This window comes from Impatiens glandulifera, chromosome 3 (genome assembly GCF_907164915.1).
Source record: "Impatiens glandulifera chromosome 3, dImpGla2.1, whole genome shotgun sequence".
NCBI classification, from domain to species: Eukaryota; Viridiplantae; Streptophyta; class Magnoliopsida; order Ericales; family Balsaminaceae; genus Impatiens; species Impatiens glandulifera.
Window position 1 is genome coordinate 64,248,376 of NC_061864.1, and position 26,848 is coordinate 64,275,223.

At 28.9% G+C, this 26,848-nt stretch overlaps 3 protein-coding genes across 5 annotated transcripts; 1 reads left to right on the forward strand and 2 right to left on the reverse strand.

The window, feature by feature from the left end:
* Positions 1-3,152: 3,152 nt before the first annotated feature.
* Positions 3,153-4,733, reverse strand: LOC124930626 (la-related protein 1A-like). The gene is made up of 6 exons (XM_047470954.1): positions 4,593-4,733; positions 4,165-4,504; positions 3,921-4,068; positions 3,757-3,847; positions 3,527-3,601; positions 3,153-3,453 (listed from the first exon to the last, which is right to left on the reverse strand). The coding sequence occupies exons 1-6, from the start codon at positions 4,731-4,733 to the stop codon at positions 3,376-3,378; spliced, it is 873 nt and encodes a 290-aa protein (XP_047326910.1). The 3' UTR covers positions 3,153-3,375.
* A 3,027-nt stretch (positions 4,734-7,760) lies between these two features.
* LOC124930627 (WEB family protein At3g02930, chloroplastic-like) lies at positions 7,761-9,176 on the forward strand. Its single transcript, XM_047470955.1, has one exon. The coding sequence runs from the start codon at positions 7,761-7,763 to the stop codon at positions 9,174-9,176; it is 1,416 nt and encodes a 471-aa protein (XP_047326911.1).
* Positions 9,008-25,070, reverse strand: LOC124932033 (GDSL esterase/lipase EXL3-like). Of its 3 annotated transcripts, none has more exons than XM_047472634.1 (5): positions 24,851-25,070; positions 21,926-22,056; positions 19,909-20,142; positions 19,554-19,812; positions 9,008-9,395 (listed from the first exon to the last, which is right to left on the reverse strand). In XM_047472634.1, exons 1-5 carry the CDS (start codon positions 25,062-25,064, stop codon positions 9,205-9,207), a joined length of 1,029 nt encoding a protein of 342 aa, XP_047328590.1. In that variant the 5' UTR covers positions 25,065-25,070; the 3' UTR covers positions 9,008-9,204. The 3 variants fall into 3 exon arrangements, with proteins under 3 accessions (XP_047328590.1, XP_047328589.1, XP_047328591.1); XM_047472633.1 differs by lacking the exons at positions 19,554-19,812; positions 19,909-20,142; positions 21,926-22,056; positions 24,851-25,070 and adding exons at positions 9,490-9,748; positions 9,818-10,051; positions 10,138-10,268; positions 12,416-12,746 and having other exon boundaries at positions 9,071-9,395; XM_047472635.1 differs by lacking the exon at positions 9,008-9,395 and adding an exon at positions 19,108-19,450.
* Between the last annotated feature and the right edge of the window lie 1,778 nt (positions 25,071-26,848).

Sequence of the window (26,848 nt, forward strand, 5' to 3'; positions counted from 1 at the left end):
TACGTTTTTATCACGTTTAACACGTTTTTGACGTGTTTAATACGTTTAACGCATTTTTGACAAGTTTAACATGTTTTTCACATTTTTGGCATGTTTAACACGTTTTTGACATATATAACACGTTAACATATTTTTGATAAGTATAACACGGTTTTCATGTTTAACACGTTTTTTACATTTTAACACGTTTTTGATATGTTTAACATGTTTAACACGTTTTTCACACGTTTAACATATTTGACACGTTTTTCACTCATTAACACATTTTTCACATTTTGGCACGTTTAACACGTTTTTGACATGTTGAACACATTTAACACGTTTTTGGCTCATTTAACACATTTTACGCACATTTAACACGTTTTGGTACGTTTAACACGTTTTTCAAGTTTTGGCATGTTTTTCCACGTTTTTGGCACGTTTAACACGTTTTTGCACATTAAACATATTTTTGAAATGTTTAACATGTTTTTTGCACGTTAACATATTTTGACAAGTTTTAACACGTTTTTGGCACGTTTAACACGTTTTTTGCATGTTTAATACGTTTTCACATTTTTGGCACATTTAACATGTTTTTCATGTTTTGACACATTAAATGTGTGAAAAATGTATTAAACGTGTCAAAAATATGAGAAACATATTAAACATGTCAAAAACGTGTTAAACGTGTCAAAACGTGCCAAAAATGTGGAAAACGTGGAAACCGTGTTAAACATGTTAAACGTACCAAAAACGTAAAAAAACGTGTGAAAATGTGTTAACATGTTAAAAACGTGTTGAACGTGTCAAGAACGTGAAAAACATGAAAAACATGTTAAATGTGTCAAAACGTGTTAAACGTGCCAAAAACGTAAAAAAAAATGTATCAAAATGTGTTAAATGTGTCTTAATCGTAAAAAACGTGTCAAACGTGTCAAAAACGTATTAAATGTCTTAAACATGCCAAAAACATGAAAAACGTGTTCAACATGTCAAAAACGTGTTCAACGTGTCAAAAATGTGTTAAACATGTCAAAACGTGTTAAACGTGTGAAAAACATATTAAATGTGTTACAAATGTGTTAAACGTGTCAAAAACGTGTTTAACGTGCCAAAAACGTGAAAAACTTGTCAAAATGTGTTAAATGTGTCATAGTCATGAAAAACGTGTTAAATATGTCAAAAATGTATTAAACGTGTTAAAAACGTGTTAAACATGTTAAAAACATGAAAAACATGTTCAACGTATCAAAAATGTGTTAAACGTACCAAAAATGTGTTCAACGTGTTAAACGTGTCAAAAACGTGTTAAACGTGTTTAAAACGTGTTAAACGTGTGAAAAAAACGTATTAAACGTGAAAAACGTGTCAAAATGTGTTAAACATGTCAAAACGTGCCAAAAACGTGTAAAATGTGGAAAACGTGTTAAATATATCAAAAACGTGTTAAATGGATAAAAATGTGTTAAATAAGTCAAATACATGTTAAATAAAAAAATAAAAAAAATAATTTGGGTTACCCAACTTATATTAGTAAATAATATGGGTTGAGTTACGGGTTGGGTAAATTTAATTTGAGTTGGGTAATACGGGTTTGGTTTACCGGTTTACTCACCCTTAATCATAATTCATATCCCTAAACACGATCGATCAAACTCTATAACAATTTGTTTTTCAAAATTATTTTTAGAGGCAAATTTTGGGAACTTTTGATTTAGGCTTATGACCTAATTCTTTTTCTAACAACTTTTAAATGATGATTATATTCAAACACAACTAAAATAAGAAAATCAAATCAAGCTCTGTAACAACTTTTAAAATTGAAATTCAAATTCAAATTCAATTTTTTTAAAATTTCAGTTGGATCAAACATAATCGAAATGTTATTATAATGATTTGGAAATCATCCTAACATGTTTACAAACATGTTTATCAAGTATTTGAATCAAAACTTCAACCTTAAAGATAAAAAACACGTTTTTAAAATTTTCCAGATTTCAAAATCAAATTTGGGTTTTTTCGATTTAAGTTGAATAACAACCCCTTTTAGGTTTAATTTGGGTAAAATACATACAATATTTTAACCTCGAATTATTTTTAGATTTTTAATTAATTTTTCTAATTAGAGTTTAATTATTACAATAATTAATCTTTAATCTATTTTTGATTTATCTTAAATTTAAAATTTTAATATATTATTTTAATATTATTATAAATTAATAATATTATTTATAAAATTAAGATAATCTATATTAGATAGAATATTAATCACACAATATAAATATAAAAATAAAAACAAAACAAATGCAAATTAGAATATCTAAGTTTCTAAGTCATAATATATATAAAATACACCTTACATTAATTAAAAATAATATATATATTATTAATTTAGAAAGTTAGTATCACAACAAAATTATATATATAATATATAAATAAAATTCCTAACAAAATCTGAATGGTTTGATAAAATTGATTATAATTGAATTATCATGAATTAATTAAGAAAAATAATATTAATTTTAAATAAATATAAAAGTAATTATTGCAGGATCTAGCTGAAGTCCACCTAATATATATATATATATATTGCTAATTTTTTTATTTTTTTTAATTTAATACATTACTCTTTTATCTATTTTCTTTAAAAATTCAAAATTTACATTTATTATTCTCGTTTTATCCCTAATTTCTTGTTATTTTTTAAATTCATCCAAAAAAAATTCAAGCTCATTAAATACTAAAATATTAATTTTAAAAAATAATTAATTTATCATTATTATATAATGCATTTAAGTATTTTATCCCAAAAAAAATTAAATAAAATTCAAAGTCACTCAATATTTTTTACATAAACTAAAATTTATTTAAATAATTTTCAATTTATTAAACTCTTAGATTAATTTCAAATAGTACCTTAGAACAAACAAACAAACAAAAGGATTAGTTTGCTTTCAACTTGTCTTTGAATCCACTATTGTTAGTTGGTTACTAACCATGATCCCTCTTGAGAAATGTTAAAACTAAGTTTCTATTTAAATCTCAATATTACCCTTTTCTACTATTTTATGAAATAATTGGATAAAAACATTGAACTAGAAATGGTGGTTATACATAAGAATCACCATTCATCATGACTAATAAAGCAATTAATGGTAAAAAAAAGAATGAAACATTGAACAAGAGTAATATCTATTCATATGCTGAAATCAAAACCAGCCAAGAATCCTAAGATCAGCATAGAAAAAGAAGACTATAGAAGAAATAGTCACTAGTATTAGTAGTACACCCTATTTGTACATAGAGCTCAACTTGTCTCAAAATGAAAGAAAGAAATTTATTACATCTTCTTCAATTGTTTTCCATTCATTGTAGCATGACAAATACTGTTTTTTAGTTGTTGTTAGAAGCCTGGTCAACACTCTTTTTTATCCATTTCTCCCATCCATTTTTTCTTCTAATACATTTATCCTGCAATTTCCACTTAAGTCATTCTTAAAGGGAATAGATCATATAATGTTTTCATTAGTAGAATAAGTATTACCTTTACTTCCACAACTTTTGAACGCACAATCAAAGACTTTAGTATCAACGTAATGTTGTGGGTCAAACTCCGAACCTGCTAATGAAGAGATTATTACCAAAAAATGAATCTGCTTGAGTAATTTGGATAGATGAGATCCCAAGATTATCAACACATGTTCACAATTTTATTTTTCTAATGAAATGAAAGTAATGTAATATTAGTAACCCAATTGTCAAGAAATAACTTACCCTGGGAAATTTAACAATTTCATCAACATGTACCCAGCCTTGATCATCCATGAGGGATTTCAAATGGTGGTCAGTTTCCAAATTCTCCTCACTAGGGTCACAATGAAATGGCATGATTTAATAAAGTTTCCAATCCATGATGGTAATGTAAAGCAAATAAGTACCTAAAATAATGATCTATCTGCTTGACTACTAAAACAGTCAATGCAGGAGGTCGGGTAGGTAAAGGCATGTGTGGTGGTGAAAGGGGTCTCGATGGTCCAGGAACAATAAATGGCCGACCAACATGATATGAATGTGGAGACACAACATCTGCAGAAATCCAGACATAATAGAACAACAAAAAGTTTAAGAAAAATATACAAATTTCTTCTTCTATTCAATGAAAGAAAGAGATCATTAGCATACAAGGAAGAGGTGGTGGTGGTGGACCTGGTGGTGGTCTATTGAACCCCCTGCCAAGAGATGCCTCATGTTCTCCATGGGGATGGGGGGGCCTGAAGATTACACTTCTATAGTAATTTTGATTACTCTGAGCAGGGCAATAATTCACCATAGGTCTTCCTCCCCAAGGAGAAGACCCATAAGGAATTCTAACAAATGGGAATGGTGGCAGACATGGAGGAGGGGGCTGCCTGAAGCCACTTAGAGGAACCCTGCATGATCTTTGTTGATATTCTGATGAATAATTTGAAACCGAAGACAGGTTGATTCGACTTCTTGGCAAACTTGGAGTAACAATTATTTCCTGGAAGAAGCAGCAACAACAACATAATAAAGAATCATTTCTTGCTATTAATTAATTATAAACATAGAACATAATAAAGAAGACTTGCCTGCTCATGCTCATGCTCCTGCTCCTCCGATGGTGTCCACGTTGAATCTCTGTGGCTTCTTGATGCATCAAGACATGGAAAAGGCGGCCTATTGCCATTCTGCGGCGATAAGCGAGGATTATTTGATATCGACACCTTCATTGATAAGCGAATGGAAAAGACCGAGACTTCTTCTAGGAGAGTGAAAAGATCCAATATCGGATCAAGATGGAGTGAGGCACTTATGAATCTTTCGCGTCCGGTTCTCTGTTTTGTTAGTTAATTTATACTATTTCCTCTTTAGATGTAACCTACCAAACTATCATAATCATTTAATCACAATATTGCCCTTTGGCCGTTAAATTAGTTTTTTTATTATAACTATATTTCGTTATTTTTTCATTCGGTATAAAATATATTAAATTTGTAATAATTTTATATCTTGAAATCAAGATCAATCATCCAATAGAAACAAAAATGGTGAAAAAGAAAGATTTAAACATATAAAAAATTAAAATTATAAATAATGGTTATTACAAAATAAGTGTATAACCCAAGATTTTAGGCAACAAAATTAAAATAAAATAACTTTCTTAAGTATATTTTAACTAAGTAACTCTATAGGTAGTTTTCTATATATATATATATATATATATATATATTGAATACTAAATTAATTTCAATTTTAATTTTAATTTATTTATAACTAAACATAGTTATAGTAAAAATACTCATATACCTAAGGATGCTGAAATATAGTGGAAAGGGCAAATATATGATTAAATGAGGAAGGGAGGGTAGTTTGGTATCTTATATGTTACAACTAAAAAGATCTTGGCTATACAGAAATTAATATAAAATTTGTTATCCAGAAAATATTAAGGAGGATGAAATAATAATTTTTAATATTTTATTATTTAGATTTTGTATCTCCATTTTGTTATGAATATAATGAGGGTGCAATTTAGTTACGAAAGAATCAAGTCATTTGGTTAAAGCTAAACTTGAACTTTTACTTTAACCGATCTCGAGTGGAGCTTATATAATACTGGCTTGATGGCTTGTCGAGCTTTTTCGAACTTAATAATATATAATATATTATTTTGTTTTTTTAATATTAAAATATAAAATATAAAATCTAAAACAAATTTATTTTCTTAACTCTCTTTTTAAAGTACATGTGACAGGTCCATAATTCACATTATTATATCTTATGGTCTAAAAATTAAAAAGAAAAATCATAATTCTCTGATACATCATTATATCCTACATGACTTTTCATATTCACTATTTTTCTTATTTATTTATCAGAGTTCTTCATTTTTTTCAATTATCTCTCATTTTCTCAATTGCTCTCACTTGTTTACAAAGTTTTTTTTATTTGTCCATATTATCTCTATTCAAATGACGTGCACAAAACAAACCTCGTTAGGAAATCGACTAAAGACAAGGAGTTGAGGAAGTAACTAGCGATGAAGGCGGCTATAAAATCTTCTCCAGTTACCAGAGGTGTGAAGAAGCCTCACAAGTTTCGTTAGGAACAGTTGCTTTGAGAAAGATTCGTAAGTACCAAAAGAGTATGAGCTTTTGATCCGTAAACTTCCATTTCAAAGATTTGTTCGTGAGATTGCACAAGATTTCAATACAGATCTGAGATTTCAGAACTCCGTCATAGTTACAGTTGAAGCTTATTTAGTTAGTCTATTTGAATTGAAGACACTATTATCTAGGTCATTCACGTCAAACAAGAGTGATTATGAAAGAAATATTAAACAAGAGGGTAATATCTAGTGGCGGACCCAGAAATATTTTCTCGGGGGGCAAATACATAGTAACGTAGCATTTTTTTGCGATCAAATAAATGCATTTTTTAATTAAAATTTTACTCGATAATTACATAAAAATAATAACAAGCACAATTACTAAATTATTCTTGTCTATTAGTCGGTACAAAAGAAGACAAAATCTCTTCATTACGTTGACTATACCAATCAATCAATTCAAGAAAATTACCTTTATTTGATGAGCTACTTGACTCATCATGTCCTCGAAAAGGTAATTCTTGCCTCAATAGAAAGCGTGTTACATCAAACATTGTCGTTAAATGGGTGCGATAATTTATTTCTATATCACAATCATGTATACGTAAAACGTTTCTCATGCTATGTATTTGATCTTGAAATGATTCAAATTGAATTATAACTTCATTATGACAACTATTTAAAATTATCATATGTCGATTGAATCTTTCTAATGCCCTTTTCTAATTTTTGTACCCATCTCCTATAAAGGTATCATCTACGTTTTCTCTATTTAAAGGCTTAAAAAGATTACACTAAAAAACAAAATGATGCATCTTTTGATATGATATATTCTAACCATGTATATTTGATCAGTAACATTAGACTTATTAGTAGGCTCATTAATTGATTGAGAAGGCTCAGACTGGTCATGTGATGTAGAAGTACAAATTCGTTTATAGAACATCTTCATTATTTTATATCCTACATAAAATAAATAACTAAAAATAAATATGTATCATGTATTTGTAAATCATTATTTTATATATTAAAAAGAAAGTGTGAGGTTATTATAAAAAATGTAGAGGCAGGGTTTGATCACCTAACCTTCATTTCTCCAAAACCAGCATGACAAAGCCTTATTTGGTAAATATATACATATATATAATATGTTAAAACTTTTATGGTTGGAGGAGGCCCAGCCCCAAAGCCCCCTTTAGGTGCCACTGCTAATATCCATTCATATGGTGAAATCAAAACCAGTCAAGAACCGTAAGAACAACATAGAATAAGAAGATTATAGAATAAACAATCAGTAGTAGTAGTAATTTGGGATGTGTTTGTGTTTTGTTTTTATTTTTATATTTTTCATTATTTATATATACTTTTTTTAAATGAAAATAAATGTATTTGTGTATTTGTTATTAGATCAATTTGGTTCTTCCATTTTCTGAAAGGTATTGCTTGTTTTGGGGTATGCGTATATTACTCACCACCTTCAAAACACAGAACAATATCTTCCCCGCTTAAACATTATTCTGATATTTCACATTTTTCTGTGTTTTCTACATCAATTTCTTCAAAATCCAATGTATGATTTCTCTATAACTTTTTCCCATTAATTTCCATTTGATAAAAATCATCTAATACATTTACTACAGTTTCAAAGATGCAGCAAGAAGAAACGCAGAGGTCCGCCTCAAGACAATCATCCTTTAATGTAATGAAGCAACAGTCATTTGAAAGAGAAATGAAAACGAAAGAAGATGCGATCAACAATGATCAAAGAGCGAAAACCCAACAACAACAATTTGACAAGATTTTGTCTGAAAACGAGAAACTAAGAAACCAACTGAAATCCGCTATAGATGCTGAAGAACAGAGTACAAAAGCAATGGATGGGTTAGCTTTAGCATTAAAGGAAGTCGCCACAGAATCAAACCAAACTAAGGAGAAACTCGCGTTAACCGAATTACAACTCGAACAAGTCAGAGCCGAATCCAAACAATTCAAGGAGTTGTTAAGAACAAACGAGGAGAAATACTCGAAGCTTCTAGACGAAAGCAAGAAAGAAAACGAGTTTCAAAAGAACGTAATCGAAAGACTAAGATCAGAAGCAGAGGAATCCCTTCTTGCATGGAATGATAAAGAAACAGGTTTAGTTGATTGCATAAAGAATTTCGAAGATGAAAAGGGTCTAACACAAGAAGACAATACCCGTTTGATTGAATCTCTTAAAATGGCTGAAACAACTGCAAGAACCTTAAGAGAAGAAAATCACAAACTCAGAGATATTCTCAAACAAGGTCTGAAAGAAGCAAACGTGGCTAAGGAATCTGCAGTCATTGCAACGGAAGAGAATACCATACTCAAAGAATGTTTAGCTGAGAAAGACGAAGCTTTAGACATTATAACACGCGAAATCGAAAGCCTTAGGATTAGCGAGGCAGCAGCCAAGGAAAGTGTAAAGGAATTAAAACGATTACTATCTTCTTCAACAGCTCCACCTAAAGAGGAAAAATTCATAAATCAAACTAAAGTCGAACTCTGTCCTACTCCAATTGAGGATACTACCGGTAAGAAACGGTTCAAAACATTCAGTTTCGACATAAGCGAGCTGAAAAGAGGTGGAAGTGAATTCGAAGATGATAATTTCATGGAATGTGAAAAGGTAGCTTCTTTACCTGAGGAAGATGAAGAAGAAGACGAAGATCCTGAAAGAGCAGAAGCTCTTAAAGGTTCAATCTTTGATACAGAACTCGATTCGCCTAAATCTGAAGTTCGAACTCCTGTTCATCGAAGAATGCCATCTCAGTTTAAGGATACAGTTGAAGGAGATATTCATAATTCAGATCATGAAACAGAGCCGTTAGAATCTGATCACGATAATGACATAATCGATGGACGACATTCTCCTAGGAAAAGGAGAGCTTTACTTCAGAGGTTTACAGATCTTATAAGGATTCGAAAAAACAGTAATAACAGTAATAACAGTAATAACAATAATAACGGTAATAGTACTACAACAGCTGGTAGTGGTTCCTCAAATGCACATTCACACAAGAAGGAAGTATTGGCTGAATAGATATGCATAAACCTTGTACAAATTATACCTAGTATAACTTACTAAGATACTTTTGAAGTAATTGTCGAATTATAATTCTGTAACCTCTTTCGGTCGGGTGATAAGCATCCCAAAATAGATATTTTGTATCGTCTCCACATGTATTTGTAAGCGGGTTACATGTAAAAGTAACTTCTGTTAGACCCGTCCCACAACAACCTTTGTCAACGACGTCAAACCCTATAGTTCAAAAAAAGATTAAAGAAAATGTCATAGAAAGTTTTAATTTCAAAATGTACAAGTAATGTACAAGTAATTCTAATAATTGAATTACCATATTGTTGTGCGTTTTGAATGATATCTAGAATAGGATTGTATAGGTCCATGTAAACAATCCTAGCATTTGTATCGAGTGTGAGACTCAAAGATGCGAGTGTTGATGAAAGAGTGTCGCTATAGATTTCCGACGCTTGGTTGTACTCGGCTAAACATTCCCTCATTAATACTCCTATCGTGGTTCTTTGTGATGGCAAACACCCTAGTGGAGGAACGCCAAATACTCCAATTCTTCTAGCCCCGAGTTCATATAAACCCTTTAATTGTGACAATAGTTATTTTTTTAAAATAATTTGAGTTGTTTTTAAAAGTTTTAAGCAACAAACCTGTACAAATTGAGAAGCGGATTGAGCTAGAAATTGGGAGTAGGAATTAATGTCATATTGAAGTCGTCTTAGCCCAACGCTATAATAAGTGTTTGTAATATCGTTGCTGCCGGCCACGATTACAAAGAAGCTATTGGCTAAGATAAAACATGTTTTTTCTTCTCCAACAACTTCTCTTAACTTTCCTATATATTCCTTAAAGTGATTCATTTGATCTTCCATTGTGTAAACTAGCTGGTTTTTTTGAAAAAACAACTCTTGATTAGGACATAATAATTGATACTTAATTAAGAAAGAAAGAAGTAGAAATCAAAACATACAGCTAAGAGTGGTGTTTGAGGATCCCATCCACTTCCACCAGAAGCAAATGTTACACCTGTGGTGAGGTCTTTTGGTTGCAATTTTGGATCAAGATATGCTGGAACTATATCTTTTATCCCCAATTCTTCAGCTGCAAATTCATAAATATTGTAAATAATCTAACAACTGAAATTAATTAATTTGTTTGCTGTGTTTAAAAATATTTGATGATCCCAATGAAAATACATGAATTAGAAGCACTTATTTGAGAACTTGGCTCAAATTCATTAGAATATAACATTTTGATAGAATAAAAACCACATGTTATGGTTAGATATAAAGTATATTCAAATAACAGGATTAATTCAATCTGTAATTAAAATATATTAATTAAAATCATATGACTTTCTTATATTCTTAATTTTGTTAATAACAAAACTGAGTAAAATTAGTCCATATTCAATATGAATTATAAGGATGTATATAGACAGAGTCGATGTAAAAAAATTATTAAATTAATTCAATATATGATACATCAAATTTGTCGAATATATAGTCTTGATAAGATGAATTTAAATTTATCCCAAAAAAATTGACATAATTCAATTAGTCACTCAATTCTTCCTATATCAATGTTTTTTTCTAAAAAGAAATGGCATAATTATTTGGGTTTGAATTTTATCCTATCTATTTGGATGAATCTCGAATTTTAAATTTTAAATTGTCTTTTTATTAAATTCTAAAATTGATGAGTCTCAAATTTTAAAATATTTGTAGATGGACTCAACATATATGTTTGTTATCTTGTAATTATTAAATGTTGTATTTGATTCATTTTTAAAAAGAAATATGAATCTTTTTTTTCTCTTGATCAACCTATCTAACTGAAAAAAATACTTATGGTTAAAATGGTTAAAATTCAAGTTTTAAATATTATGGATAAAAATTTGAGCCACATATAATAAAAGTTATCCAAATTGGGATTTTGGTGAAAAAATAAATTTCAACAAAATGATAGAGAATATCAATTATTCATATTTGAATGAAAAGTTTGACAATGTTTTCCACCTTTAACTAATATTAAAATGTATGGCTCCATTTTTATTTAATGATTTCTTAATTCAAATCGAACCAAAATTCTCTTAAATAAGACTCGTATTTAAAATATTATTTATAATCAATCTAATCTATCTAGTATGAGCTTGTTAATTAATTTGATAACAGATTTTATAGAAATAAAATAAATAAGGTCTAGATATTTAAAATAAAAGGCCCACTACATGAGGAACACTCATAATTTATTCTTCTTCTTATTTAATAAAATTTCAATTTTAATTTTGCCACTATATATAGACTTATATCATATTCAAAATCATTTGGAATTTTTCTACCCTAATTTGGCTTGTAATAATGTTGGGATGATAACATATTTAGATGCTTTGTCTCTATCTAAAGATTAAAACTTTTGTCTATAATTTTAATATAAATATTGTTACTGTTTATATATTTGTGACTTCAGATTTATTTTGATTTGTTTATATATATATTATTTTTGGTATACGTTCTTTTTTTTTTTCTTTAAATTGTACAACACATAAATAGTAAATTAACAAATCAAAGATAAGTGTATCCTTATTATTTAAAATCTAGTACTATTTTTTTTTGAATAAATATTTATACACTTAAGTACATAATAAGTATATATATATATATATATATATATATATATATATATATATATATATATATATATATATATATATATATATATGTAATAAAACATTAAATATGATTTTCTAAGTTCACTTATTTACAACTATTAAATATTAATTTATATGTACAAGACTTATAAGTATTAGGTTAGATTTAATAGATCGATGAGCCATTTGGATATATTATTTATTAATTAATTATAAGCAATTAAATATCAAATTTACCATAAATTAACAAATCGAATATAACCTTCAACTCTTAAAATGGGTTGCTTTTGATTTTTTTAAAAGCTAAAAAAAAAATTTCATCTAACTAAACAAATTAAAACAATATATATATTTTTTTTAAATTTAACAACTATCCCCACATTCATAGAATTCAAATTTAAGGATATACAAGTTTGTGTTTTTATTCTTATTTTTATATTTTATTAATTTATTATTTTAAATTTTCTAATTTGATGTTGATTATATATAAATCATTTAAAATTTTCGTAAAGAATAGAGTTTAGTAGACAAAAAAATTTGATTTAACTCTGAGTTAAAACGCTTTAAATTAATGTAAAGTTGTCGAGGTGGATGGTACCTATAATATCGGGAGGAGTCTTCCCGTTGGAAAACCTCCCGGTGGGAAAACCGCCTTGAAAATCCCTTCCGTATGGTGGAAAATTACACTTGACCAGCGTTAGAAGTGCATTATTGTTTCCGTTATCCACAAGTGAATCTCCGAACACAAACACCGCCGGAAAGCTTACGTTTGCCGGCAAGATAATTGCCGCCGCCATTTTCACGATTCCCGAAACCAGTAACATTAACCACAAAGGTAAAAATACATTTATAAGTACTGAAATTGGTAATTGAGTGAAAGAGGAAGAACGATTTTTCTTCATAGCTCAGAAAATGGGGTTGTCAGATTCTTTCTAAGCACTCACATATATATATATATATATATATATATATATATATATATATATATATATATATATATATATGGATACATTTCATTAATTTATTCTTTAAAAATAAATTATTTAACTGTTTTTACATTTATTTATACATTATTTATATATGATTTATTTTCCTGAACAATGACAATTTTAATAATAATTGAGAGTGTTTGAATAATTCTCATTTAAATCAGAATGATTTTAGTGAGATGAAAATTATAATATTTAAATTTCTTAGGTAATTTTTTCTTTATCTTAATTATTCTTTAACCTTTAAACGTTTTATAGTCAAAAAAAAATTTCTTTTCAGAAATGGCTTATGTCATTAATTAAAAAGACATGTAAAGAGTAAAAGGAGTAGCTGAAATTAAGCTTACAACAATTTGCTCAAAGTCAACACACGATGGTCATAAGAAATCCATAGAGGCCATGAAATCATAGTACAAAAATGAATAAGGAATGAAACTAACAATCAATCAACTAAAAAAAGACAATAGGGGTTGATTTTCTCGGACTTGTCTCTCTTGTCTTTGCCCTTATTCTTTCTTTCCTTCTTTCTTGTCACCCTTATGTCTTTTTGGGATATATTTCCAGATAGAGTTCCAGCTTCTTCGTCTTCGCTAGCTTCTCTTGTCACTTTTTTTTCTTCTAGGCTTGAGTTTGGAGTTTAGCGTATGAGTTGTTTCCCCTAAGGTGGTTTCTTTAACAACGTTGCGGCTTTCTTTGGTTTCGGAGCTCATGGTTTTTGAGATGTTTTGGCTTTCGCTATCATCCACATCGACGTCGGGCTTTTCGAACCTAATTAGTGGAAAAGAGCCTCGGTTTCAGGCTCGGTGGGATCAGGATCAGTTTGGTTCTCGTTTACGTGTTCGTTGTGGTTTTCATTTACTTTGAGAATTTCGATATAGGATTTCTTAACCACCTTGAGATTCTCTTGTTCGGGGGTGGCCACGGGTTTCTTTTGCTTTTCTCCGTCCACTTTTTTCGGCTGCTCGTACATGACCTCAATGACAGCCATATTTCCATTCCGGCATCTTAACTCGAATTTTTCTGGTTTTGTACTTGTTGAATCGATCTCAATGCAATCACGAGCAAACGTGACTCGTTCAAACGAGTCAAAATTGGGATCGAGCTTAAGCGACTTTCCAATGAGTCCGGTGAGGTAGGCAAGTGCTTTGGCATTACAAAGGTGCGGTGAAATATTTATTAGTCTCACCCACACTTGTTCAGATTGTGGCGGTTTTCTATTGATGTCCATTTCTTCATTCCATTTGGCAAGCTTGAAACATAAGCTGGACATGAAGGTGAAATCTGAGTCGGCAATGGCTTGGGCTTCGGTCTTCGTGCCAAAAGTGAGGAAGAAATAGCCAAAGTCGTTGACTTTGACTTTTTTAAGTCCCTTTTCGCTCCATTGTCAGAAAAGGGCGGACTTGATTGGTCAGAATGGGGCCTTGTGGGTGCCCATTAAGTGACCGATGACAACTCGCTTCTAATCGTTGATGCATTCCTCTTCAATTTCTAGGGGGAGTTCGATTTGGAGCGGGTGTTCGAGCGTTTTAATTTTTAGGCTATGATCCACATTGAGCTTGCCTCCATTAGTTGTCCCGTATTTCCCCAAACCTTATTGGTTTGCCATGTTTGGTTTGCATTTGTTTGTGTAGTGTAGGCATATGTTTTTGGGCACTTGTAGAACTCCTTCATGACACTAACCAGCCACAGAATGATTTCCTCGTATTCAGTTTTGTCGAATGAGTTTCAATCTTGCTCGAATTAGATTTTGAATTGGAAAATGATTTTCTCGCTCCTTTCATTGGTCATGACAAGTTCATGCATTTGGAACTGGGCAAGAGATTTGAGAATTTAGTTCTTAATGCCTGCCAGATTTGCGATTTCATTTCGTCCCATGGTCCACGACTTATCGGGGATTTGAACGGTCGGGGTGGGGATGTCGTGACATGTCGTAGTGGCTGAGGTGAGCCCTATTGGAAAAACAGCATCGTGACCGGTCAGGGTGGCAGCAACATGGCCTATCGAAAGAGTAGCGCTACTGGTTTGGTTGACAGTAATCGGGACGGTCGGGGTGGAGGATACATGACCGGTCAAGGGAGGGGCGTCATGGCCAGTTGGGAGATGAGTCAGGAGATGGGCGTAACTGGTTGATAGACCAGCCATGTGAGTGGTCGATGCAACAATTGGATTGAAGTCAGTGTCATCTACATCAGCAACGTTGTGACCGGTCGGACACCTAGAAGAAGTGACAGCCCTTTCAGCCAATTTCTCTAAATTCTCTTTATTTTTCTTTATGTTTTTAGTTCGGTTGAGAAGGTTGGTTGAGTGGAGGCTGGTCGAGCATAGGCTCATCGTGGTTCAGCCTGCGCAGCAGACAGCCAAATGCCTTAGCAACTATCAACAATTTATAATTGTATCAGAAATCAACAACAGTAATTTGTAGCATCATATTATAATAAAGGAGCCAACAAAGCCACCCAACCCAGACCAGCCTAATTGAGGAGAAAACTGCACAGTAAATGGAAACCAGCAGATCCCAAAAATACAGCTAAAAGAAATCAAAAACTAGAAATAATAGTCAAAGCCAACTACACAACAGAACGTCGCTAGACAATATTGTGCCGCCTGTGTTGATCGTGTCGTGTCGCTTGTGCCGATTGCGCTTCCTTTGATTAATATAATATCGTGTTGTCCGTGCAGATCGGGTTGTGCCGCCTGTGCCGATTGCGCTTTCTTTGATTAATACAATATCGTTTTGTCCGTGCAGATCGGGTTGTGCCACCTGTGCATATTGTGCCACTCGTGCCGATCGTGTTGTGCCTCCTATGCCGATCACACTTCCTTTGATCAATGTAAATCAAATAACAAATCCATTTATTTTTTTTTGGGAGGGGGATTCAAGCAAGTTAGAATATGTAATATCATAATAATCGTACAAATTTATTTATTCTGCTTTTTCGTTGGGATTTGTTTTTTTTTGTATATCCTTATTATATATTCTATCGAACTCTCATTTTGTAGCTGCTGCGCAGAATTCTCTTGATTCATCCCCTCACGAGGAATTACCAAAATATTAATTCATCAAGTTGATGATAAAATCCATGGGCGTTCCAGCGGACATTATGCACTTGTTACACCCTCCTTTAGTCAATAGGGCGAGCTTCAGACCTTCACCTTTTAGTTGTTTCGTTCTTCACCCGAAGGAAAAAGTTCTGAACACTTCGTTCGGTTCAAGATCTGGCCAATCCCAGGTTGTTTGTTACGATAGCAGGCTCCTCCGGCGCAGCGCCTTCATTTGCGGGAGGGTTCGATACACAACTTTCGTTCAATCCAGAAGACGAAGACACTTAGATGCTTTCAGAAGTTATCCGCTCCGCACTTGGCTACCCAGCTTTAGCTGGTCGTGACCAAGAAACCACTGGTTTCGGTTGGTGGGCCGGGAATGCTCGACTAGTCTACCTACGTCATTCTTTCTTTAATAAGTAAATTTCCCACGGTCGAGCCTAGTCCGACAAGACTAGCAAACATGCTACCAGGCCTAGCTATCACAGAAAAGAAGGGAAACCGAACCACAGAGAAAGTCAAGCCGGCTCTTCCGGATCTGACATTGCCGGGAAAGAGAGAACAGCTAGTTTGGCTACTACGATGATCTTCAAAGCAACAAAAGTGCAAAATGAGGAATGATTCAATTTGTTCTGCTGGGTTACGAGCGGGCATTTTACCAGAGGTTTCTAATCTAATCTTGTGTGATTCCCATACTCGGGGGTGGGTGCAGGGCGGGCGATTTTAAAGCAGACTCCATCAATACAATAAGTCCCTTTTGTTTGGTTCTCTTTATGAGAATAAATGACCTACTTAACTCAGTGGTTAGAGTATTGCTTTCATACGGCGAGTCATTTCGGCGCCAATTTTATGACTTCCGACTCAAAGACAATATCATGTCGCCTATGCCGATCGTGTCTTATAGTCAACTTATTGTGTTGGGTTATATATATATATATATATATATATATATATATATATATATTATGAATATGAATAGAGAGCGATGATGGGACATCAACTCCCGACCCCAACGACGTAGAAAAAATAAGCAAGCAATAAAAAAAATATCATGAAAAATGTTAGAGAGAAAAAATTATAAATATAAAAAAGTTAGCGAGAGATAAAGTTAGAAAGAGAAAGTCATGTTCGGGAGTTTTCCCAAACATGGCTTTCTCTCTATAACTTTTTACATGATAAATTTTTTATTTTATTTTTACCGTAGTTTATTTTTTCCACGTGGCTGTTAAATTAAGGGTTGTTGTGGAGTAGATGTCTTAGTCTTGCTCTCTATCTTTACTCATATATTATAGATACGACTTCATACATTATTTCATTGTTATTTAAGATTCAAAATTTAATTGTTTTCATTAAATAAGGTTCAATTTTATTAAAGACTTCTATCTCTCACAATTTTAATTAGGGGAGACTTTTCCAATTAGATAAAATGTATGTATTTTTATTTTAACGTATAATTTTTGTTTTTTCTAATTAATTTGTCATATTCATAAATAAAAACGTTTTAGATTTTTAATTAGAGAAAGTGGTTTAGTAGACTAAAATATGTTATCTAATTAGGAAAGATTTGAAAAAAAATTCAAAAATAGATAAATTTTATATTTTTTTCACAAAATCTCGAAACGGTATAATTTATGTACGGTATAATATTTAGACATATTTGTGTTTTAAATTAAAAAAAACTTTTCGAACTATACTTATTTTAAACTACCAAACGGGGTTTGAATGCCTTCGAAATTGTATGACAGTATGACATGTGAGAATAGTTGTAAAAATAAATAAAAATAATTATAAAAAAAAAAAAGAAGAAGCTATTTTCATTTTTCAAATTTTGTAAATTAATTAAGAAAAAAAATACGTTAAAAGATAAGAAACAGACGTTCTTTTACGAGGAAACCTTATATTACTCAAGTTATAATAGTTTGAGTCTCCAAACACTATTTAATAAAGTAACCCAAATTCAAATCTTAAAAAGATTTATTTATATATATATAACCTTTTATAATTGTTACTATTCCAACTCAACTGATTTTGACTTATAATGTCTCACATGATAGATATTTTATGCATGGAGGTCATGAATATGCATAATGAGAAGATAATTTTTTATTTGTATAATTATGAGTTGCTCTTCTATAGCAACTTATTTTGACCTAAGAGATATTTTCTTCTTTGAGGTCCCCAACAACAAGAATCCAATTTAAACTTTATATATATATATATATATATATATATATATATATATATATATATATATATATATATATATATATATATATATATATAATTAGATGTCCTAACCATTCATTATTTTTATTCTTTTTATATATGTCACTGGTTATAATTTATTTTGTTACAATTATAAAAAATAAAATTAAAATTATCAAAATAGAAAAATGAAAGTTATTCTGTTTTAATTTGATTTAAAATATGTGATTCAATTAAATGAAATAAGTTTGTATAAAAAGCAAATGAAAGAATTACTTTTTGATAAAATGTTAAATTAATTTCCGGAAAATTCTTTTGATCAAACTTTCTTTTGACAAAATAAAAAAAATGTAACAAATAATGGTAAACATTAATCTATAATAGTCAGTCTTTCATATAAATTTATTTTGGTCTTACATTATACCGTACTGAACTGAAACCCAGCTCAAAAAAATTAATTTATTACTCTCTAAAATTAATAATAATAATTATCTAGCAGTAGATAGTGTGACAAAAAATTTATATTATATCTACAGTACTCTCTAACCCACAACTAGTCGTACTAAATTAATTTTTTTTTTGTTTTTTAATTCGTAAAAATTATTTAAAGAAAAAAACAACTTTAAACTAAAAGTCCTCTATAGTCCACCCAACCATGGTAGCCGCCATTGTTTTGGCCTATAATGCATCCTAGATTTTTTATACATGAATCAATCTCCTAAATAAAAAATAAATGATTAAAACAATTATATATATATATATATATATATATATATATATATATATATATATATGTGTGTGTGTTTGTGTGTGGTACTTTAGGTATTTTAAATATTTTTTAATCATATTTCTAACTATTAAATTATTAATTAATATATTTTTATATTTTTTAATAAATTTAAATTTTAAATAATTTATTTTAAAACAAATCTCAAATAACTATTTTTTATCAAATAAATATTATCAAATAACAAATAACTATTTTTTTTATCAAATAACACACCTCAAATTATTAATCCATACCTGAAAATGAGTCATAAAATATTATAATATTACAAATAATTATCTTTATTGGAGAGGATGATATACAACTTCTAATTATCACATCAAAACAAAAAATAAAATACAATTTCAAATTGAAATATGTGATAACACACATATATAAACATTTAGTAGTTTAAAACTTTTAAGAGAATTAATTATAAGTTAGTATAACTTACTAATATACTTTTGAAGTATTTTTCTGACTAAAATTCTATACCCTCTTTCAGTAGGATGATAAGCATCCCAAAAAAAATATTTAGTATCATCTGGACATGTTTTTGTAAGCGGGTTACAAGAAAAAGTCACCTCTACTAGACCCGTTCCGCAACAACCTCGGTCTATAACATCAAACCCTAATTCAAAAGAGAAAGATACAAATAAATTAATAATAATATCAATTGAAGAAGTTTTCAAAATGTAACTAAATTATAATAATTGAATTGTAAAGTGAATTACCATATTGTTGAGGGTTTTGAATGATATCAAGAATAGGATTGTATAAGTCGATAAAAACAATCCTAGACTTTGCGTCGAGTGTGAGACTGAGAGAAGCGAGTGTTGTTGAAAGAGTGTCGCTATAGATTTCAGACGCTTCATTGTACTCCGTCACACACTCCCTCAACAATCCTCCTACCGCGGTTCTTTGTGATGGCAAACATCCTAATGGTGGAACGCCAAAAACTCCAATTCTTCGAGCCCCAAGGTCGTACAATTCCTTTGCGAATGAAAAATCAACAATAGAGTAAGGTGAGTAAGGTCTTGTTGTAAAGTTATAATTTTTTTCAAACAATGTAAGTAATTAGTAACAAACCTGTACAAATTGACAAGCATTTTGGGCTAGAAATTGGGAGTACGAATGAATATCGTATTGGAGCCGCTTTAGCCCAAGCGTGTAATAAGTATTTGTGATATCGTTACTGCCGGTAACCACTGCGAAGAAGCTGTTGGCTAAGATGAAGTCGGTCATTTCTTCTCCGACCACTTCTTTGAGCTTTCCTATGTACTCCTTGAAATAGTTTATCTGATCTTCCATCGAGTAAACCAACTGTTTTTCAGAGAAAAATATTAAAATTATTATATATATATATATATGACAAACATTTATAGTTCATGATGATCAAATTGTAACACAATTGATAGCTTATTATTTAACTATGTTTTTTAATCCAAATTCACTATATTACACTAATTTGTTTAAATTAAATTGGAATCAAATCTCATTGATACTTGTGATGAAATTCGCAAGTCACCGATTTTATATATGTGACTAAGAAGTGGTGGTTAAAAATAGGATACACAAATGAACTACACAAATGTAGAAATCGTATGTCATTGAGTCAACTCTAAGATATCGTAAAATAATTCAATTTTTTTAAATTTGTTATTCTCAAAAATAAAAACTAATTGAGAAGCATTTTTAATAGTAGTAGCAACATATTTGACATATGATTTGCCACATTTATTATTATTTCTGAAGCACTACATCAAAAGATATGATACTACTTTAATTAATTAATTAAATAATTAAAACAGGCATAATCTAATCAAATAACATGAGATCTTTGATTTCCCAATAAAACTATTTAATATCCTGGTGTCGTTTGGTACATGATATTAGTTATATAGGTATAAGATGTAAGTGGATATAATTTATATAGGGGTATTAAGAAGTATAAATTATATAGATGTTTAATATTTGGTTGAAATAATAAATGAGGTATAAATTATATAGGTTCTATAATTTTGTGTTTGGTTTGTAATATAATAAAGTATTAAAAAGAGTAAAAGACTATTTTATTCTTGTATTTATATAAATTATTTTAATATTTCTTATTAATTCTATTTAAACTAATAAAAAATAATTAAATATCATATAAATATTTTTAAACATAAATAATAATGCTATATATATATTATATTTTAAATCCTATAATTAAATACATATTTATGAATAATTAATATTATTAAATATATAATAACAAAATAAACCTGAGAAGAATTTTGGTACCTTCTATACAGATGAAAATAAGAATTTATTCAAGCTGAAAATAAAATTAACTAAAGAGGGTTTTTAATTAATTTGAAATATTTTATGTAATCTGAAATATAAATAAAAAAAATGCAGTGAAGAACTTAGTTTAAAATAAGAAAAATGATTTAAATATAGGATGTGAGAAAAAAAAATTAGAAATTAATAGGGTTAAAAAAGGAAGAAAAAAATTAGACAATTTTATACCTAACTATACTTGTTACAATTTTATACCCATTCAAGGGATAAATTGTACCTTTAACATTACTGTATATATAATATTTTTTAACCAAACAATAACTTAAATTTACTGTAGTTATTATTATACTATATATACAATATTATATACAGTATTGTATCTCCAACCAAACGAAGGCTAGTAGGTTTACACATTTATCTTTCATTTATTGCGGTCCATAAACAAGAAGACAAATATTATTAATTATTTTTTAAGGGACAAGAAGACCATTAATTAAACTATAATGCATAAACAACACTTGATTTTTTTTATAGCAATAATTTATATTTATAATTTACTAGGTTAGTTTAAGTGATAAAAATTATATCTATGAGTTAAATATTTCAAGTCATTCTCACTTAAAAACTTTAGTTAGAATAGAAATCTAAGTTTTGATTTTCATTAATTAAAAACGATTTAATTAAAAAAGTGTTATAATTGTGGTCATGCTAGCTAACTACCCGGAATAAACTCGAATGAACAAAAAAAAAAATGAAATTTTTTTATATGACATCTAAATGTAAAAATAAAATAAAAAATAAAAAATAAAAAATAACTTACAACAAATTGAGGGGTTTGGGGATCCCATCCACTCCCACCAGAAGCAAATGTTACACCTGTGGGGAGGTCTTTTGGCTGCAAATTTGGATCAAGATATGCTGGCACTATATCTTTTATCCCCAATTCTTCGGCTACAAATTATAATAATCTATTTTTTAATTCAGGTAAATAATAATATTTTAATAATAGAAACTCGTTAAGGTAGTTTAAATCACGACAATAGTTTTTAATAGATAAAAAAATCAGACGTTAAAATATGTTTTTGATACTTGTTTAATGTTGGGTTATCTATGTGTGTGAAAAAAATGTGTGTAGACAGTATTGTCTTAGAATGGGGCGAGTTAGAGAGCAGTTTAGAACCACCCCTAGATGACAAATGAGACAAATCGGAGCGAATGATTTGTTTACCATTCCCGTCTCATTTTACTTTAGGGATTGTTTACTATCATTTTCTCTCCGTTCGATTTGGAGGAATCCAACGTTTATACCTTATTTATACAAAATAAATAAAATATTTTTTGATAAATTTATATATATAAATAAATTTTTTAATATTCTATATATTTTTATATTATTATAAAGAAATAAACTTAAAACTTTTATAAAATATAAAAAATAAGTATATTAAGGCATCGACGAAAACCAAATAACATGACTACTCATTCCGGTTCACTAACATTTAACTTTGAAAAAACCATCTATGCCAAGACAATTTAGATAGAAAACTTCGGAAAACAATCCACTAAATTATATTAATTTTAATAATTATTGTCATAAAAATATATTAAATTTAATTTAATTTAAAAAATAATTTGATGAGGAGTGATAGTAGAGAAAAACTGGAGAAATTAATAAGAAAAAGATGATGTGTATCTCATCATTTGTTGGAAAAATGAAGAAAAAAAATTGAATAGAGAAAATAATTTTTATTTTTTCAGCCAATTAAATTATGGGAATCAGGCCGCCGCATATAAATCATGTATAAAAAATCAATTAATTTGAAAATACCTTAATGTTGACATAGGCATTGTTTTCTAGAATTTTGGTGAACACACAATTTATTTATTTTTCCACTCATTTCCCATTCCAAATTTTTTATTCTATCATTTCTCTAATTTTATTTTGCAACCTTTATGTAGCATTTAAATATAAAAAACTCAGAAAAATGAAAGCCCCAATCTACCATGGAACTGGACACGTTCATTATTAATTATTGTGTACCATGAATATTTATTTATTTTTAGCCGCCAATCGACATCATTAATTCTTCAATAAATTGCATATGAATAACTACTCACAAACATAAACACGTGGTTGATAAATTTAACCCAATTATATAAATATATAATTTTTTATTTATTTATTTATTTTTTAACAAAATCTCAGCGTCACCCTCCACTTTATTATAAATCATTTTAATTCAGAAATTGATTTTTGTCACATAAATTACCTTAATTAATTAAAATGTTTTTTATTTTTTAAATCATTTAATAAAACTTTTCATTAAAAAGTGACCAACAATAATTAAACATGATATGTATATAGAAACGTGTAATTTTGTGGGGGTGATAGCATTAACTTGCTATAGAAAATAAAATTTAGTTAAAAAAAAATATATGAGTTCAAAATTAAACTAATACTATATATATGAAATTTTATTGATTTCAATTTTTAATTATATTTTATTATACCACTTAATTTTATTTATAATTTATTCTCAATCCATATCATTAGAAGTTGGGTAGGTAAAAACTAGTGATGATAAATAGAAAATACAGTAAGGTGCTGTTATTTGCAACATTTGCTTATTAAAAATGTTCTTGAGCTTAACTGAAAATGTTTTGAGAAAAAAATTAAAAATTAATATAGATTAAATGAAAGGAATAATATATAATTGGTTAACATTAATTGATCATTAATTTTATAATAGTAAAATTATTTAAAATGGTTTTGAATAAGTTAATTTTAGGGAAAATGTAATTTTTTAAAATAAAATATTAAAACATTGATTATGCAGAAAGAAAAAAAGACATTACTGTATATATCTATTATTTTAAAAGAGAATAAATTATTTAGTTATTTGAATGAGGGTTAATTTTTTTGTTTTTATTTTATTATTCCTCTCGCATTAAAATTTAATTATGAATTGAATTACTCTTAATTGTTTTTTATCACTTGAATGATAAATTAATTTAAATAATTAAATAAATAATATTTTTGATATTTTAATATATAAAAAGAATGACTAGATAAATAAAGTGATACTTAAATTTTAGTTAAAAAATCTTTAAAAGATCTAAAAATTCAAAGATAAGACAGCTCTTAATAATATTATACTTAAATTTACATTGCATCTACTAGATGGGTTTCATTTATTTACCTTTAAATTTTGGAATTATCAAGACTCAATATTAATAGTGATATAATAACACTAAATTTAAAAAAAAAAAAAAAAAATCAAACTGAGTTTACAAAATAAATAACAATCAAATCGACGATTTATAGCGATAATATATATATATGGTAAACCTTAAATATTATATATGTTTTTTTGTTATGAGTTTAAACCTTGACACAAATATGTGTATTTTGACTTCTTTTTTTCCTCTTTTATTAGAATTTTGTTTCAAATGATAAGATGTACATATATAAATTAGTTTTTATATTTAGTTTATTGTATTTCTTTTTTGTTAATTTTTTTTTTTTTTTTGATGATTATAATTGAATTAATTGAGTTCAAGCATCAACATCAACCAGCAAAATAAGATTTGAAATGAATTTTTTAGGAAAAGACAGACTATATCAAACCACCTACCCAATATCTAATTGTAACTTATTATGTTTTATGTTAGAATGATTTTCAAATAACCCGATAAATCTTGTAAGGATTTAGACAATTTATAGACATATTTGAAAATTAATTACCTATAATGTCTGCAGGAGTCTTTCCATTGGAAAACCTTCCTGTGGGAATATTTCCAATAAAATCTTTTCCATAAGGTTGATAATTGCACCTGGCCTGCGTAAACAGCCCATTGTTGTTTCCATTATCCACTATTGAATCTCCGAACACCAATATCGCTGGAAAGGTTACGTTTGGCGGCACCATAACCGCCGCCGCCATCGCCATTAAGGACATCGGCAGCAGCAACAAAAAGACATCTGAAATTGAAATTGAAGAAGAAGAAGATTGAAGTTTCATTATTGACATGAAGTTTATGTGAAGCAAGAGAAAGGTGGGGGAGGAAAGAGCTTGTTTTCTATTCTTGTTGTCACATGGAAATTTTCTTGGTCAACATATAATACAAGGCCTAATTTCAGGCTCAAACTCCAATCATTTGTGTAAAACGAGGCATAAATTTTGAATTTTTGTAAGATGGAGCTCAAACTATTACAAATTTAGTCATTTGAGATTTTGTTTTAAGTGGATATATAAAATGTGGGTATTCTTATTTTCAAATTAATTTGTCATGTCTACAAAATAAAATATTATTTACAAAATATTATACAGTATTTTTTAATTTAGTATTTTATTGAGATTTATGAATTTTAAATTTTCAAAAGTAGTTTAGGTAACTAAAAAATGTGTCATTTTAGGAAAGATTTTTTTTTTTTTTAAATATATATTTAATCATTTTTCACCTAATTTCAAAATTTACCAATAACATAATTTTATAACGACATAACTTTGTGTGTATTTTACTAATTAGATTTATTTGTATTTTAAACTCGGTATTTTTTTTTTTTTTTGAAATATACATGTTCCAAACTATAGAAAGTGATTTAAATGTCTTAAAGAATAGGTGTTGTTTGAGATTAGGTAAAAATTAAGATTTTTTTACAAATGATAAATTATTTAAGAATATATGGAAAATAATACATTAAAATAAGAAAAAAGTCGTTCTTTTATATGTAACAAAACTTCACATAGTTAAAATTGTGATAATCAAAGTCTCATATGACACAAATCAAAATTATAACCTTATTAATTAAAACAATTCAAGTTCAAGCCTCAAATAATCGATATAAAAGTGAAAATTTATCTATTTATAATTAATGATGCTTAATTTTTAAAATGTCCGGATTGCCGGGTCGAGAGTTTTGATTAATTTGGATATATATGTGAGAGTAAATGGATACTTAGGTCGGATTGTGGGTTGACCCATCCATAAATATAAAACGGTTAAAAATAAAATTAAAAATGTTATAGATATATTTCGAACTTGCAACATAACAAAAATAAGTACAACCATTTAACCAACTAGGCTAATAACACTTTATACTTTAAATTTAAAACCAAATTAGATGAACGCGGGATATTTTAACAATATAAGTTCAACTTTTTAACTAAATAATCTATATTTATATAATGATGCTTAATTTTTAAAGTGTCCGGATTACCGGGTCGAGATCTATGGTTAATTTGGATATATATGTGAGAGTAAATGGATAATTGGGTCGGATTGTGGGTTGACCCGCCCATAAGCTTAAAACGGTTAAAAATAAAATAAAAAATGGTATATGTATGTTTCGAACTTGCAACCTAACAAAACGAGTATAACTTACAAAAATGTTACGTAACTATTTGAATCAAAATTCAGCTTAAAAGCTCAAGAACACAAAATTCAAATTTTCTAGATTTTCAAATCAAATTTGGGTTTTTTTTATTAAGGTTGAATTGATGAAATCTCTTTCGATAGAAAGCTTAGAAATCATCTAGGGAATGATTTCAAACAAAGAAAACACAAAATTAAACCCTAAATATGATCAACCCGATCAAACTTGGAAAAATCTAATTTTGAATCACAAATTGAATTATAGTGGATCTGGAAGCTTACAAGTGATTGGAGAACACTCCAATGATGTGTAGGAAACTTTCCTGATCCCTGGATCGAAAATTAGCTCTCAAGAGAAGTTTTTACA

Excerpts from the sequence above, each read along its gene's own strand:
- LOC124930626 (XM_047470954.1), bottom strand. The coding sequence starts at position 4,733 with ATGAAGGTGTCGATATCAAATAATCCTCGCTTATCGCCGCAGAATGGC. Across the intron at positions 4,505-4,592 it reads AGGAGCATGAGCATGAGCAG|GAAATAATTGTTACTCCAAG; the intron begins GCAAGTCTTCTT and ends TGCTTCTTCCAG. Across the intron at positions 3,602-3,756 it reads AAATTGTTAAATTTCCCAGG|GTTCGGAGTTTGACCCACAA; the intron begins GTAAGTTATTTC and ends CTTCATTAGCAG.
- LOC124930627 (XM_047470955.1), top strand. The coding sequence starts at position 7,761 with ATGCAGCAAGAAGAAACGCAGAGGTCCGCCTCAAGACAATCATCCTTT.
- LOC124932033 (XM_047472633.1), bottom strand. The coding sequence starts at position 12,719 with ATGAAGAAAAATCGTTCTTCCTCTTTCACTCAATTACCAATTTCAGTA. Across the intron at positions 10,269-12,415 it reads GACTCCTCCCGATATTATAG|CTGAAGAATTGGGGATAAAA; the intron begins GTACCATCCACC and ends ATGAATTTGCAG. Across the intron at positions 10,052-10,137 it reads CTCAAACACCACTCTTAGCT|CTAGTTTACACAATGGAAGA; the intron begins GTATGTTTTGAT and ends CAAAAAAACCAG.